The sequence below is a fragment of the Daldinia childiae genome (genome assembly GCF_008694065.1).
Source record: "Daldinia childiae strain JS-1345 chromosome Unknown Scaffold14, whole genome shotgun sequence".
NCBI classification, from domain to species: Eukaryota; Fungi; Ascomycota; class Sordariomycetes; order Xylariales; family Hypoxylaceae; genus Daldinia; species Daldinia childiae.
This window is the reverse complement of record NW_022984655.1, coordinates 144,554-158,087: the sequence shown is the minus strand read 5'-3', so window position 1 is coordinate 158,087 and position 13,534 is coordinate 144,554. Positions and strand designations below refer to the sequence as shown.

Sequence of the window (13,534 nt, the reverse complement as noted above, 5' to 3'; positions counted from 1 at the left end):
CCTAGCAACCTGTTGGGGCTTAGAGCAAAAAAAAAACCAAACCAAACCGTGAATTCCTAATTTTGACCATCTAAAACCTCTCGTCTCCCGCCTTACGGGCTCCCGGTCTAGTCTTCACTTTTCTTCTGTCCTAACTCCACCTCTGGCAGTTCGCTCGCTGTCATCTACCGTCTTAGCTTGAAGCTATCCACGAGCTAGCTAGCCCCGTTGCATACCGGCCTGGACTTCCAAGGACGAACCGTGCTTCCGACTTACATCGCAGGGTTGCCCTGACTTCATCATCGCTGCCCAATTGCCTTTCCCCCTCATGATCTCGGTTGTTGATTGATATTTGGGAGATTCGCCGTCTTAGGGCTCTATACCTTGACCTATCTTATTGCCATCTGTGCGTCGACAGCTTCGTATTCGCGCTCCATATGTTTGACTAGCTATCCCGCGTCACATCATCGACACTCAGGATCTACTTATACATCTACAAATATACTATAGCGAAAAGCTACTTATATCATATATATATACATATCTTAATATTTATCTTACTAACTATTCAGCAACTCAATAAAACATGGCTGAAATAGACGTTGTTGGACCGAGGAGTCCGACTCTCGAGACGCTCCAGAATCGCCAACGCGAAATGCGGCGAGCACGACCGCCAGATATAACAATTATTAAAAATGAGAACAGAATTCCACTACGGCCAGAGAGGTTAGAAAAGCGCGAGTCTAGGATTGGCTTAAGGAGCTTATTCGGCAGGTCGAGAACCGGGAGGGATGATAAGACAGGAGACGAAGCATTACCATCGCCAAAGGAGTCACCACGACATGGCGGGAGACGCACCTCGCTAGCTGATATCGGTGTCTTCAACCGGGGGTTTCATTCGTCCCGCTCTGAGGTTTCCCTTTTACCTTCACCTTTGGCGCTAGCAAAGCCATCGCCGACTGAATCGTTTTCTTCAATAAATTATCGAGGGCGTCGAGGTAGCAATGCAGCTAACAAGAGCAAACTTGGTCAACCAGTATCACCGAAGAGCCCGACGACTACGGCGTTTGATCCGCCGCCATTATTCAAAATGTATCCCCAGGCAATTAAGCATGCCACACTACCAGCTTGCGTCACCCCGATAGAGACCCTAGTTCGCTTCAGCGAGTCCAAAGATAACTCACTACAGAATGACTTTTCGCAGGGTGATATCACTCTTGACCGACGAGAAGCAGGGCGGAAGGCCGAGGGAGATAAGAAAAAGAAATCCAAATTCGCGCCGGAATGGACCAGCAAGATCTACTCACTTGTCACCTCTGGATACTTGCTCCAATATGCGGCCGAGGGCTCCTTCAATAGGTTACCTGAGAAGGTATTACATCTCACTCGAGATTCGGCTGCTTATGTTAGCGACCTAATTCCTGGAAAGCATTGGGTTGTTCGAGTGACTTCATCCACGGATGCCGACGGAAACCCATCTATAGATGCGAAATCCCTTAGGTCTAGGCTTGCTCTAAGAGGAGTCGAGAAGCGACAAGTCTCTAACATGCTACTTGTTTTCGAAAACCCCGAGACTATGGATGCTTGGCTCGCTATCCTGAGACGAGAGATCGAATCGCTAGGCGGTAAGAAGAAGCTTTCGGAAACTGGAAACCCCGAATCAGACAGCAGCGCTACTACACTAAAGACGCAGGGCAGCCAGAGGACCATTGTTGTTCGAGATCCGGCCCGTTTCTCGCGTATTATTTCCCAGGACTTCTCATGGACTCAGGAGAATGCGCTTGTCGATCCTACAGAGGAGAGTGATTCCAATAACCCGCCATTAAAGCGACTGTCGGAGTCGACTGTGGATGATGATTCGAGTATGGTTTCGTCGGATGGTCAACGCCTAGACAGCCTCCGGGATAGTAGCACCGGCAATGGTAATCGATTTTCCTTCGTCTCATCCGGACAACGGACAATGGTGTCTTCGGCGGAGTCATCGCCGGCCAATTCTCCAATTCGAGCAAGTTTCTCGAGCCAGGAGGAATATCTATTCCAAAAGAATCAATCACCATTACCACCTACCCCCGAGGTTAGGCCGCGTCCCAACGCCGCCGCAATCGCAAACCGCAGACAGTCGATGCAGACTATGATCCCTGCTTTCGATCATCGTCTAGATACGGGTAGTCGCCCGTCTTTGACCCTATCTCCTCCCCCTCCTAAATCAAGCCATGGCGACAGGCATCAGTTCGTACCTAACTTTAGCGTACCACATGCAGTGGGTAGACGATACTCGTCGTTGAGTTTGTCTGTAATTACCCCCCGATCCGAACAGGTGCAAGCAGTCAGCCGAGACGGGCTCGCTAAGCCTCCTCCTTTTCGAAGGAGTCCGCCGACAACCCTCCCCATCTCTCGACCCCTCTCTATTGTTCTTGATCAGCCGCCACCAATACCATCTTGCTCGTCTAACTCACCTACCCCCCCAATGAACAAGGTATCTGCTTTACAGATGCCTGATTCACCGACCATATTTAGCTCTTGGGCTAGCAATGCTCTAAAGCAGCGGTCGCAGGAAAGGGGGACCCCACCGAAGAAGAGCCATCTGTCGAAGCAGGTTACCGGCGGAACTCAAAACACCACCACAGAACGTCGTAGTACAGATGGTATACGTGCCAGTCGACAAGGTCCGACACGTCCCCAAGCTAATACAAGTAAATCATCCATTCCTCAACTAGCCCGCGCCCAGTCCTCGGAGATTGCAGACGCGCCCGAGCTAATACGCAGGCCCGCCTCATCTTTTGAGATGCGGAGAGTATCAACGGCCCCGGTTCCCAAATATGTATCTTACAACTGCACCCCGCCGCTAGACGAGTACCCAACCCGGCAGAACCGCCACTCGTTAACATTCCCCAAGCGGTCCTCCAACTTATCTTCTATCGAAGAACCAACCTATACGCTATCGCCGCCTCTAGCCTTCTCTCCTAAGCGCTCGGTGCCTTCCCTCAAGGCCCTGCAGCAGGAGACATCACCAAAGCAATTATTAGCGATGAACATGAGCCCAAAAGCCCTTTTGACCAGGAGAAGCATGCCTCACCTCTCAGAAGGCCCGCCTCCTGCTCCTCCACCAACCTGCGCGCTTCCTCCGCTTCCGGGGAAGTATGCAGCTACCATGCCCAGGAGCACGAAAACTTAATGCTTGCCTGCTGGTAGTTTTTATGACACATCCCTGACCTTCGACACACTGAAGGACAGAAATTTTCCTTTTTTGTATGCTTGTTTTTACTTACTGCCCTTCTTGTACATCATTGTATACCCTAGAACCCATGATAATGACGGCGTTTTGCGATTGTGTCCGTGTTGCTTTACTACGCATAGACCCATTTATTGTATGGGAAAAAAATACACCAACTGCCCTTGCGGGAATCTTGTTTCATTAGCCAAAGAGAAAAAAAAAGTATAGTATAGTGCATTTGAGGGGTTAGTGGGAATGAAAAGAGACGAAGACGATGAAGAGATAACTTCTTGATATCACGATAGATACGACTAGAGATGAGACGATATGAGCGGTGCACTGACACCGGGAAGTATTTTGTGTCTGAGGACAGTACATGTTACTGCTTGGTAACAGCAGATAATCTTTTTCTATGTATGCCTGGGCTTCCTAGGTGCTAATATATACCAAGAAGAGGCTGGGAGGGTAGGATATTGGGTGTCTACTCACCTTATATATGGATATCAATATATTACTACTGTAGGTAGTATGTAACAAAAAGTAAAATCAATAAAAAGCTTTACGAAAAGACTCAATTAAGAATTATCTGTCGTGGTTATTTTGGAACTGTATACTTATTAGAAGAGAAATGAATTGAAGTTGTTCTTTTTCTAATATATTGTTTTGTTGAAGTGATGACATTATAAAGAAGGGGTATTAAAGCAATAGGCTGCTTAGTGTACAATACTGTTATGTGCACGGGCCAATAAAATGAGTTATAGCGAACCCTCGCCTTGAATTGATAGCGCGGGGCAAATCTTGTGGTACCGATAAGACAATTTGAGACCCCACACTTTAATCAGAAACTCTGACCTGAAATTATAATTCCCAACACACATTAAAAAAACCGCCATCATCAACATTCAAAGTCATATTTATCAAGAAAACTACAAGAAATACACAGAAAATACATAGTGAAAAATGGCATCCAAGGCTAGGTAAGAAATTTCAACAATTTTTAATCGTCTTGCGGCTTCACAAACGATAGATTACGAGATGTGATATGCTAACGCACAAACAGAGACTGGGCCGACGACGACGAGGGCGACGACATCGTAGTAGAATTACCTCCTCCCCAAACCATCCAGAACAAAGACGGCACCAAGACCACCATCACCTACCGATACAACGAGAACGGGCAAAAAGTCAAGACGACCCGACGGATCCGTCTAGTCACTCATCGCGAGGTCGTCAACCCGCGCGTCGCCGAGCGCAAGACATGGCAGAAATTCGGACTTTCGGAAAAAGACGGAGCAGGCCCGCAGATGGACACGACGTCGGTAGGCGAGAACATCATCTTCAGGCTGAGCACGAACTGGCGTAAGGACACCAAAGAGGAGGCTAAGGACCCCAACGCCAACGCCATGAAGGAGAAGCTCAAGGACAAGACGGTCAAGTGCCGTATCTGCAACGGCGAACATTTCACCGCCCGGTGTCCGTACAAGGACACCATGGCTCCGGTCGGTGCCGAGGGCGCCGCCGACGTCGCTGCTGGTATGGGAGACGAGCCTTCGGCGAATGCGGCCGGTACTCCTGGCGCTGGCAAGAAGGGCAGTTATGTCCCGCCGGCGCTGCGGGGAGATCGTGGCGCGGCTGGTGGCGAGAGGATGGGCGGTGGAAAGTATGGCAGCGAGCGGGACGATCTTGCTACGCTGCGTGTGACAAACGTGAGTTCTACATGCCTCTCTATCATATCCCCTACTATGTCCAACCCCCCTTTCCCCTTATCTACTTACCCCCTATCCCCCATATTTTTCTCCTACCATTTTTCTTTCCTCTCTCCTTCCTTCCTCATCCCCCACCCACACCTCCGACATCTACGACATATAGTCTAACATAGTCTACCACAGGTCTCGGAAATGGCAGAAGAGAACGAGCTCCGCGACATGTTCGAGCGGTTCGGTCGCGTTACGCGCGTGTTCCTAGCCAAGGACCGCGAGACGGGGCTTGCCAAGGGTTTCGCGTTCATCAGCTTCGCGGACCGCAGCGACGCCGTCAAGGCGTGCAGCAAGATGGACGGCTACGGTTTCAAGCATCTTATCTTGCGCGTCGAGTTTGCTAAGAAGGCTGCTTAGAAGATTACTCGCAAGGTGGATAGTTGAGGGGGGCGGATGGATTGGGCTTCCTTTCTTTTCGCTTGGTCGGTGACTGCATGGACGGCATGGTATGGTATGGTACGGAAGGGCTTGCCATGCTGGATGGTATGAATAGAATGAATGGATTAGGCACAATAGGACACGGATACCTATCTAAATTTATTCGGTTCGTTATACATATCACTCTATGGGGAAATGTCTTTTTCGCCATGTTTAGCCGCGTGTGACTTATTTCAAGGGTTGTTTCGCATGATATATGAATGCTAGGTTATATGAGCCACGTATAGGTAATTAACATTAAATCTACCTGATATCCATTTCCCTCCTGTAATAATTTAGCAGCTCTTAACTAGATGAGAGTCTGGTAGAGCAAAGGGAGCTTGCTAGTTTTAAGAGATAAGCTTGTATTCACTTGCTTGGGCAACTTATCCCGTTTCTATACTACCTAAGCATACCAAATTCTTTGACAACTGATATTATAACACTCCGGATACGAATGAGTATCTAACCTAAGCCTTATTGATATTATAGGTATACACTAGCCTAAATATTTATCTCGATAAATCTGGGTCATAATTTAGAGTAACGTGGATATAAGTACTTAGGAGGTGGATATGGATTTACACGTAGAAGTATATGGTCATGTTGAGCATGGGTTTTAAGGATGGTATAATTTAGGTAGGTAGTTACATGTGCGGGTATTGAAGAGGTTATCCCTAGACCTATTGATTGAGAATAGTGTATACGTCTACTTTGTTTAGGATGAATTTAATTTATTAAGGACTCACTTTGAGATGTATATTCATTATCATTTTGTCCCTACCTACCTAGGAATAAATTTGATGTTTCAGACACCGTATTCTTTCCGGGCAATGATGTCTTAGAAGCTTTTGAATTAATCCGGATTGAATAGAGGAAGAGGGTGATAACACTTGAATTTTACTACATTTCACTTAGTTATAATTTTATTGGAACAAAATACCATATGTTTATACATGTAATAATGTGTAAATCTAATATTAAAAACTGAGCCAGGACCTTACCTAATAATCTTATAGCCCATTACATAAGACTCGCCTCGTATCGTGGTGTCATTCCAGCGTAGCCGACGGAATACCCCTCGTCGGATCGGGTAACCAAAGATTCCTTACCGACTAACCCCTCTACCCCTTCTTCATTCTTATTGGTGGCGATTGATTAGCCGGTGTTGCAGACTCCTGCATTCCAGAACGTGCTGGTACCTAGATGTTGCATCTTGCATGTGACGCGCATCCCGAAAGCAATCCTTCAGCCTTAGGAATAGCGAATAATTAATACACTTACCTACGTTACAAAATGCACCATCCCACGCGACATTTGGCTGGGTAGTATTCATTGATACTTAAAATTTTTGTTGACGAATCGGGATTGGTTTGCCGGTTTGCCTCAGGTTTGAGGTCATATGTACATGTAAGTTAGTGACGTCGCACAGAAAACGGTGCATAGAAAACGGTCACGGCATACATATGCCACATATATAGTACTACTATGTATGTACATGCCGTATTTAAGTCAACATGCATGTAGTATTGAAGTTTAGGTTAGGTCTAAGGTTATGCAACAAAAAAGTATTAAATGCACCTCACGTGGAACCTTTCCCTTCGTCACCCAATTGAACTCTTCCACACTCTTCTGCATTTAAAAGTATATTCTCTATTCGCCAAGTTGTCTATTGCAAAAAAAAAAGAATTAAAAAAAAAATATCCTCCACCTCTTTTTCCCACTCTTCTCGTTTCTTTTTTTTTTCTCAACGTTCCCAATTGCCAAACTCAACTTTTGGCTTTTCTTTGTCTCTACATGGCTGCTAGTAGACGAGGCTCATTACGCATCATTACTTGATATCTAAGCTGCCGGAGAACATCTAGACGTACATAAGATATATATCTAGTCTAATGGCCACAACCGGTGATTCCGCTGCCGAGGTTGGCGAATTACGCCACAGGCAGGTAACGACGAATGAACATGTAAACAGTGATAGTGAGGATGGCAGTGAAGACGTCGTGACATCGTCTAAACCCAGAAAGACCTATGGCCGTACCAAGGATGGAACAAGTAAGCATATGAAGTAGAATACGAATCCATACCGGATACTAATACTTACATAATAGTCTTCACCGTTCCTACTACTCATGACATGGTGTCGCAATTGCTCGACCCTAGGGAACCCAAGAATCTCTCGGATGCAATTGTCCTTGCTGTTCTTGCCGGCCACATCTTGACCTTGTATCTGCTTCCGGACTCTCTAAGGCGGCCCGTGTTCGCCGTCGTCTTTTTATTTTGGCGTACCTGTTACAACCTTGGCATCGGCATCCTTCTGCGTCTACAGTCAAACGATAACAAACTTGTAGCATGGGCTCAGAAATGGAAGCTCTTCGAAAACCCGTCAACCGGCAAGAACCCGCGGCCATGGCTGTACGAGATCCTCAAGCGCGAGCTGGAGATCAAAATCCCCGAGGACTACCAATTTGAGAAAGCCCCAATTGAGTACAACACTTGGCTAGTCTTCAGACGGCTTGTGGATCTCATTCTCATGTGTGATTTCGTCTCATATTGCTTATTTGCTATCGCTTGTGCACACGTCCCTCCCGGAGAATCCATCTACGTTACCATTGGTCGATGGTTCTTTGGGTGGCTTGCCATAGGATTCAACGTCTGGGTCAAACTTGACGCTCATCGAGTTGTGAAAGATTATGCTTGGTACTGGGGCGATTTCTTTTACTTGATCGATCAGGAGTTAACCTTCGATGGTGTATTCGAGATGGCCCCGCACCCAATGTACTCGATTGGGTATGCAGGGTACTATGGTATTTCAGCGCTTGCTGCTAGCTACGGTGTCCTCTTCATCTCTATCGTAGCTCATGCTGCTCAACTCGCCTTCTTGGTCTTCATCGAGGATCCTCACATTCAGAAGATATATAATCCTCCTACTCGCAAGCGTGAGGTACCCGCCAGACCCCGAATCCATAATTTGTTGGGTATCAAAAACTTCGACTTGCTAAGGACTGTCGATTATTCTACCTTTGTGAATCTCGGGCTCGTCGCTCTTTTCGCCATCACTACGCCTCAAACGCCACTGTACCAATCCATATTCTTCTCGCTTGCACTCTTGGTTCGACTCTGGTACTCCGTTGGATTAGGCGTAATCCTTACCCGGCAGTCTAACAGTAAAGCATGGACTCGCCACTTTTTGAAAGTTGGAGAGACCCCAGAGGAGGGCTGGCGACAGTGGAAGGGGTACTATCACATTACTCTTAGTCTGTGCTATGCTACCTTCATCGCTGCCTGCTGGAAGATGTACTCAGCTCCGGTCGACTGGAACTACGGGTTTGTCCTGCTCAGGCATGTTATCGGCGCTAGTCTCATCGCTCTTCAAATCTGGACCGCTGTGAGCATTTATGATTCTCTCGGAGAGTTTGGTTGGTTCTTTGGTGACTTTTTCTTCGACCAAGGCGCAAAACTTACGTATACTTCGATCTATCGTTACTTAAATAATCCGGAAAGAGTGCTCGGCACTGCTGGCTTATGGGGCGCGGCCATCATCACATGGAGCAGATCTATACTCGCTCTTGCATTAATTAGCCACCTTCTTACTCTTGCATTCATCCACTTCGTCGAGAAACCACACATGCAAAAGATTTACGGCCGCGAACTAAGACGTGAAGCTGGCTTGACAAAATTCATCAAGCGTTCTCTGCCCCCGCCTGTTATGGGGTGGCAGTCGAGCGTCAATAAGGTCATGGATGAGACGTCACACTTTGTGGAAGACTTTTTGGATACCGCACGCCCGAAGTTGGCTTCAGGTGTCTCGACGATCGTGAGAGATACTACGGCGCTGTTTAATAAATATCCTGCTCGTCTCACCTTGACAAAGCTTTCGCCTGATCTCGCAGGTTTCGACCCTAAGCAATATTCTATCAACGTGGAGGGTGAGGCATCGGGATTCTCCGCTCTGTCAGAACGAGCTAGTGGCAAGGAGGGCACAGCGGGACGATTCCCTAACGAATTGAAGACGATGATTTTCGAATACGGCGCCCCGATTAAAGTCAAGTGGAGAGCACCGGCGAACCACGGTAGAAAGGATTGGATTGGTCTCTATATGGTAGCCGACAATCGATCCCGTGAGATCACTGAGCTTTCATCCCTTGGACGATGGATTCCTACCGTGCCTGGCCAATTCGAATCTACTACAGCCGATAGGGGTATTCTAACATGGGATCAACCTGTTGAAGACGCCGATAATAACGACGGTAACCTAGTAAGCGGCGAGATGGTCTTCTCGGGGGATAAGCTATGGTGGACGCAGGGTGTCTTCGAATTCCGGTACCATCACGACGGAAACCACAATGTCATGTCTATCTCACAACCCTTCGAGATCCATATCAACCACTTCGACTACAATGATGTAGACGCGGATATCGAGGGCTCGGTCCAGCAGTCCATCGAGTCGGCGCTCCTGCCCGTGGTTCAGAACTGCCTAGACCGTGACCCGGATATCGCGCCCAGTACCCCCGCGGAGCCGTTCGGAAGCCACGTGGAGAGGGATGGCAAGTACGCTAAGAGATTGGTGTATGCCATCCACCAGATGTTCGGTATCGAGTTTGCGCCGGCAGTAGTGCCGGCTGATGGAAATGTGAGGAATCTTGCTTGGAGGATATGTAATGCGAAACAAGTATTGGTAAGTGATATTCTTGTAGCCGAGAAAAAGGAGAAACGACACGATGTGGCTAACATATATCACTATAGGCTCCTTACAGTATGTCCTGCTCGAAGGGCACGACGACGCCTAGGGCCGAGAAGTAAGAGGGATACCTTGGGTAATTATAAACATTGGGGTATTGGGGAGCGTATACAGGCATATATACATACATACCTAGGTACCTACCTAACATACCTTGTAGTAGCATTCCGTGCATCATGTAATTGAGTAATCATAAATATCAGCGGGGACGGAGTTGGTGGGGTTGAGTGTTTGGTGTTGGTGTTGGTGTGTTGACGGGTTAGAAAACGATTCGTGGGCAGAGCTTTTTGATTGGTGAATGAATAAATATATATATAAATGAATATCTAACTTGAGGTGCTTCTTATTCTTTAAATATTTATATACCGTACCTGATGGGTTCATATATATTGCGTTCAACTAATTCGCTAGACTGGAGTATTGTGATTATAACATAGTTAACATAACTTGACGAAAGAAATATATATATATATATATGTAGGTACCTAGGTGAGATGGAGTATATCATATTCGGTACGTTTAGATTAAAAGACTACCTACCTTAGGTAGATAGGTAGTTAACTGCGATGTTTATAGGTTTCGATATACTCCCTAGTTAGACATTAATCTAACTATACCTTATGTACCCCTGCTCTTATCTGATGATGTTGAGTATATGGCATAACAGGTACCTAAGGTTAGTATATATACCTATCAATAAAGATACTAACTATACTAGAAATACTGTTATTTTTAAGCGATACATCATATCCTAAGACTATAGCTATGTATAGTAAAAAAGCTACCGATATATATATATATATACCTCCTATTATCGTCTCCCCGGAATACTAAACTATACCGTCCTATTTTAAGGTCATCTAATAACATACCTAACCTCAAGACTTCAAGACTACATAATGGAGAAATACCTTCACTAACCTTAGGTACCTAAGTACACGTGATCAATCACGAATCAAAGAGAACGCGCATTTATTCATCAACGATAGATGGATAGTATTCAACAGCTCTATGATACTCTTTCTTCCCCATTATCTTATATCAGCTAAACCAAGACCCCCTCCCTACCTTACCTACTCAAAGCTATCTCGCTAGCCTAAACCCGGCGACCTAAACCCCTCTTCCAACATCCCCAAACCAGTCCCTCCCTCCGAGCTCCCCTGGCCCGCCGCACTCCCACTGCCTCCGGCGCGCCTGGCCTTCGCCCCGGCCTTCAGCTGCTCCCACTTCTCTCTATAGCGAATGAGGTTCGCCCGCGCCTTGTTGTAGTTGCGCTCCGTCTCCTCCATCTGCTTCGCCATGAGCTGGAGTTGCTCTTCCAGCTCGCGATTGCGTTTCGCGAGCGCTTCGTCTGACACTCCTGTTCCTGTCCCTGTTCCTGAACTTAGGGTTGATAAGGGTGGTGGTGCGGATGCTTTACCTGCTAGAGGAGAGCTGGGCCGCATGAGACGCATGCTTTCCGCGAGCCGCATGCCTGAGTTCTGGGACATGGACTCGAAAGCGTGGAGGCGCTTGCTCAGCTTGTCGAGCATGTCCTTGAGGCCCTTGTTCTCGAGGTATAACTCCTCGACCATGTTAGTGAGTTCTCTGTCCTGGTTCGACCGCTTACTAGCCAGTCTATGGGCGGCGGGTAAGCGGGAAGCAGCAGCCTGTGATTCCTTGGCGTCGACGAAGTCGTCCTCGTCAGGATCCTCGATGAGGACGCCCGCGCTGCCCTGGGCTTCTAGACGCCGCTTTTCTTTATCGGCGAACGAGAGGATACTTGCGTAAGAGGCCGTGTGTCCGCTAGTGGGGACGACGTAGAAGGAGTCATTGGCAGATTGCCCGTCGCGGGACACAGCCCGCAAGGCGGCTTTAGAATAAAATTTCCGTAGGTCAGGTTCGGCAGAGACCGAGGAAGGTCCTCTGATTCTGTTACGCTTCTGGACTGGAGGCTCAGGGGCTGGAGTGGGAGTTGGGGCAGGAGCCTCGGCTTGATCCTCGCTGATTAGGGGTAGTCCTGCAAACGCAAGTGGTGCAGAAATCCTGTTAATGATACTACCGAATGCGCTGTAGAACCTGGAGAAACCATCATCACTACTTTGCTTATTATCTACTCGTTCCTGGCTTGATCTTTCGTCTTCTAGACCGGAACTCGACTGTCTCGAAAGTCTCCCTTTCTCTGGAGAGGTGGCAATACTTGGTCTGTCAGAATTGTCAAGCATGTTCTGCATTTTAGTTCTAGATCCACTTCTACGTGAGGTGGCCTCCATGTTTCCAGGAGCCTCTGTATTGGATACACTTGGGCTTAGCGGCTGAGATCTGTACTTGGACCGAATTCCGCGGGCAGAGGCGAGATTGCTAGCAATAGAGGCCCCAAGGTCTCGCGGGGGGTACCGCGGTTGCTTGGGGAGGGTTGGAGGAGGCTGCGCATTTTTCTCATTTGAGATTCCGGTGGTATTATTCTTTGTAGGCGGTGAAGTGGAGGCTACACTTGTAGCCGCTTCATCCTTTTCACTGGACTGGGAGTCATTTTCGGAAGCGGCCTGAGAGGTAGGAGGCTTGCTCGGAAGTTGAAGAAGTTCGGAAAGTCTTTGATGATGCTGCTCGAGCAGCTTCAAAGTGCGTAGAGCCTCGACGCTGCTAGTATTCCGTGCGGCGTTGGCGAATTCACCAGCAGCTCTCGTATGCTCGTTAACTGCAACAGTGGTATCGGAGGAGTGAGTTGCTATAGATGCGGCTCTCGCATGATCATGCGCCTATGATTCGATAAGGTGAGCTGCGGCGAATAACGGACTACGTGCGAAAGAATCATGGGAGAAAAGATAGGAGAAATAAATCCTACCTTGATTAGAGGCGCGGAGTCCATGGTGTGAAATATGCGAAATGCGTTCACAAAGCCGAAGTGGTCAAATATGTCGGAGGGATCTCACCCCTCGTATGAGTATGTAATGTATGTATGTATTTGAACGTTGAGAACTCGTTTATGACGATATGCGTAAGAAGTGGATGTCAAAAGCACGTCTGCAGTATGTAATAAAAGCTAGGGGCGTATGAAGAAGAACGCATCTCTCCCATTTGCGAAGATCGGGTTGCGGAAGTTAGAGCGAATAGGACGAATCGGTAAGATAGGGCGGGGTGGAGGGGAGTTTAGGGGAGTTAGGGGGGAGGAGGAGGGGTCCCCAGTTAATTACATAAAGGAAGTTTTAATAATAATAAGTTAACCGGCACCTTCCAGCGGGTCAGCCAATTTGTCCTTCTAATTGGTACATTACTTACCTGCCGTTGAATAAGCCCGTGGCCGTGGGTAAAGCCTGATAGCCTGGTAGCCTGGTACTTGCTTTTAGTCATATAATATTCGTATAATAAAGTACTGCGCACCATGTGGGGTACTTTTTATTTTAGGAGGTAACATCTTCATCCCTGGCAGTCTGGGTGGTAGATGCCCTG

The 13,534-nt window shown here is 47.5% G+C and overlaps 4 protein-coding genes across 4 annotated transcripts; 3 read left to right on the top strand and 1 right to left on the bottom strand.

Annotated features, from left to right (window-relative positions):
• Nucleotides 1–565: 565 nt before the first annotated feature.
• On the top strand, nucleotides 566–3,154 carry GL218_08791 (peptidase family M20/M25/M40 protein; the record flags this gene model as incomplete). The annotated part of the gene is made up of 1 exon (XM_033585598.1): nucleotides 566–3,154. One exon carries the CDS (start codon nucleotides 566–568, stop codon nucleotides 3,152–3,154), a length of 2,589 nt encoding a protein of 862 aa, XP_033440299.1.
• Nucleotides 3,155–4,153: 999 nt separating this feature from the next.
• GL218_08790 (Eukaryotic translation initiation factor 3 subunit G) lies at nucleotides 4,154–5,307 on the top strand (the record flags this gene model as incomplete). The annotated part of the gene is made up of 3 exons (XM_033585597.1): nucleotides 4,154–4,170; nucleotides 4,254–4,899; nucleotides 5,083–5,307. The coding sequence occupies 3 exons, from the start codon at nucleotides 4,154–4,156 to the stop codon at nucleotides 5,305–5,307; spliced, it is 888 nt and encodes a 295-aa protein (XP_033440298.1).
• A 1,952-nt stretch (nucleotides 5,308–7,259) lies between these two features.
• On the top strand, nucleotides 7,260–10,167 carry GL218_08789 (Phosphatidylethanolamine N-methyltransferase; the record flags this gene model as incomplete). The annotated part of the gene is made up of 3 exons (XM_033585596.1): nucleotides 7,260–7,419; nucleotides 7,476–10,042; nucleotides 10,111–10,167. 3 exons carry the CDS (start codon nucleotides 7,260–7,262, stop codon nucleotides 10,165–10,167), a joined length of 2,784 nt encoding a protein of 927 aa, XP_033440215.1.
• Nucleotides 10,168–11,196: 1,029 nt separating this feature from the next.
• Nucleotides 11,197–12,953, bottom strand: GL218_08788 (uncharacterized protein; the record flags this gene model as incomplete). Its single annotated transcript, XM_033585595.1, has 2 exons — nucleotides 11,197–12,843; nucleotides 12,930–12,953. 2 exons carry the CDS (start codon nucleotides 12,951–12,953, stop codon nucleotides 11,197–11,199), a joined length of 1,671 nt encoding a protein of 556 aa, XP_033440216.1.
• Nucleotides 12,954–13,534: the final 581 nt, after the last annotated feature.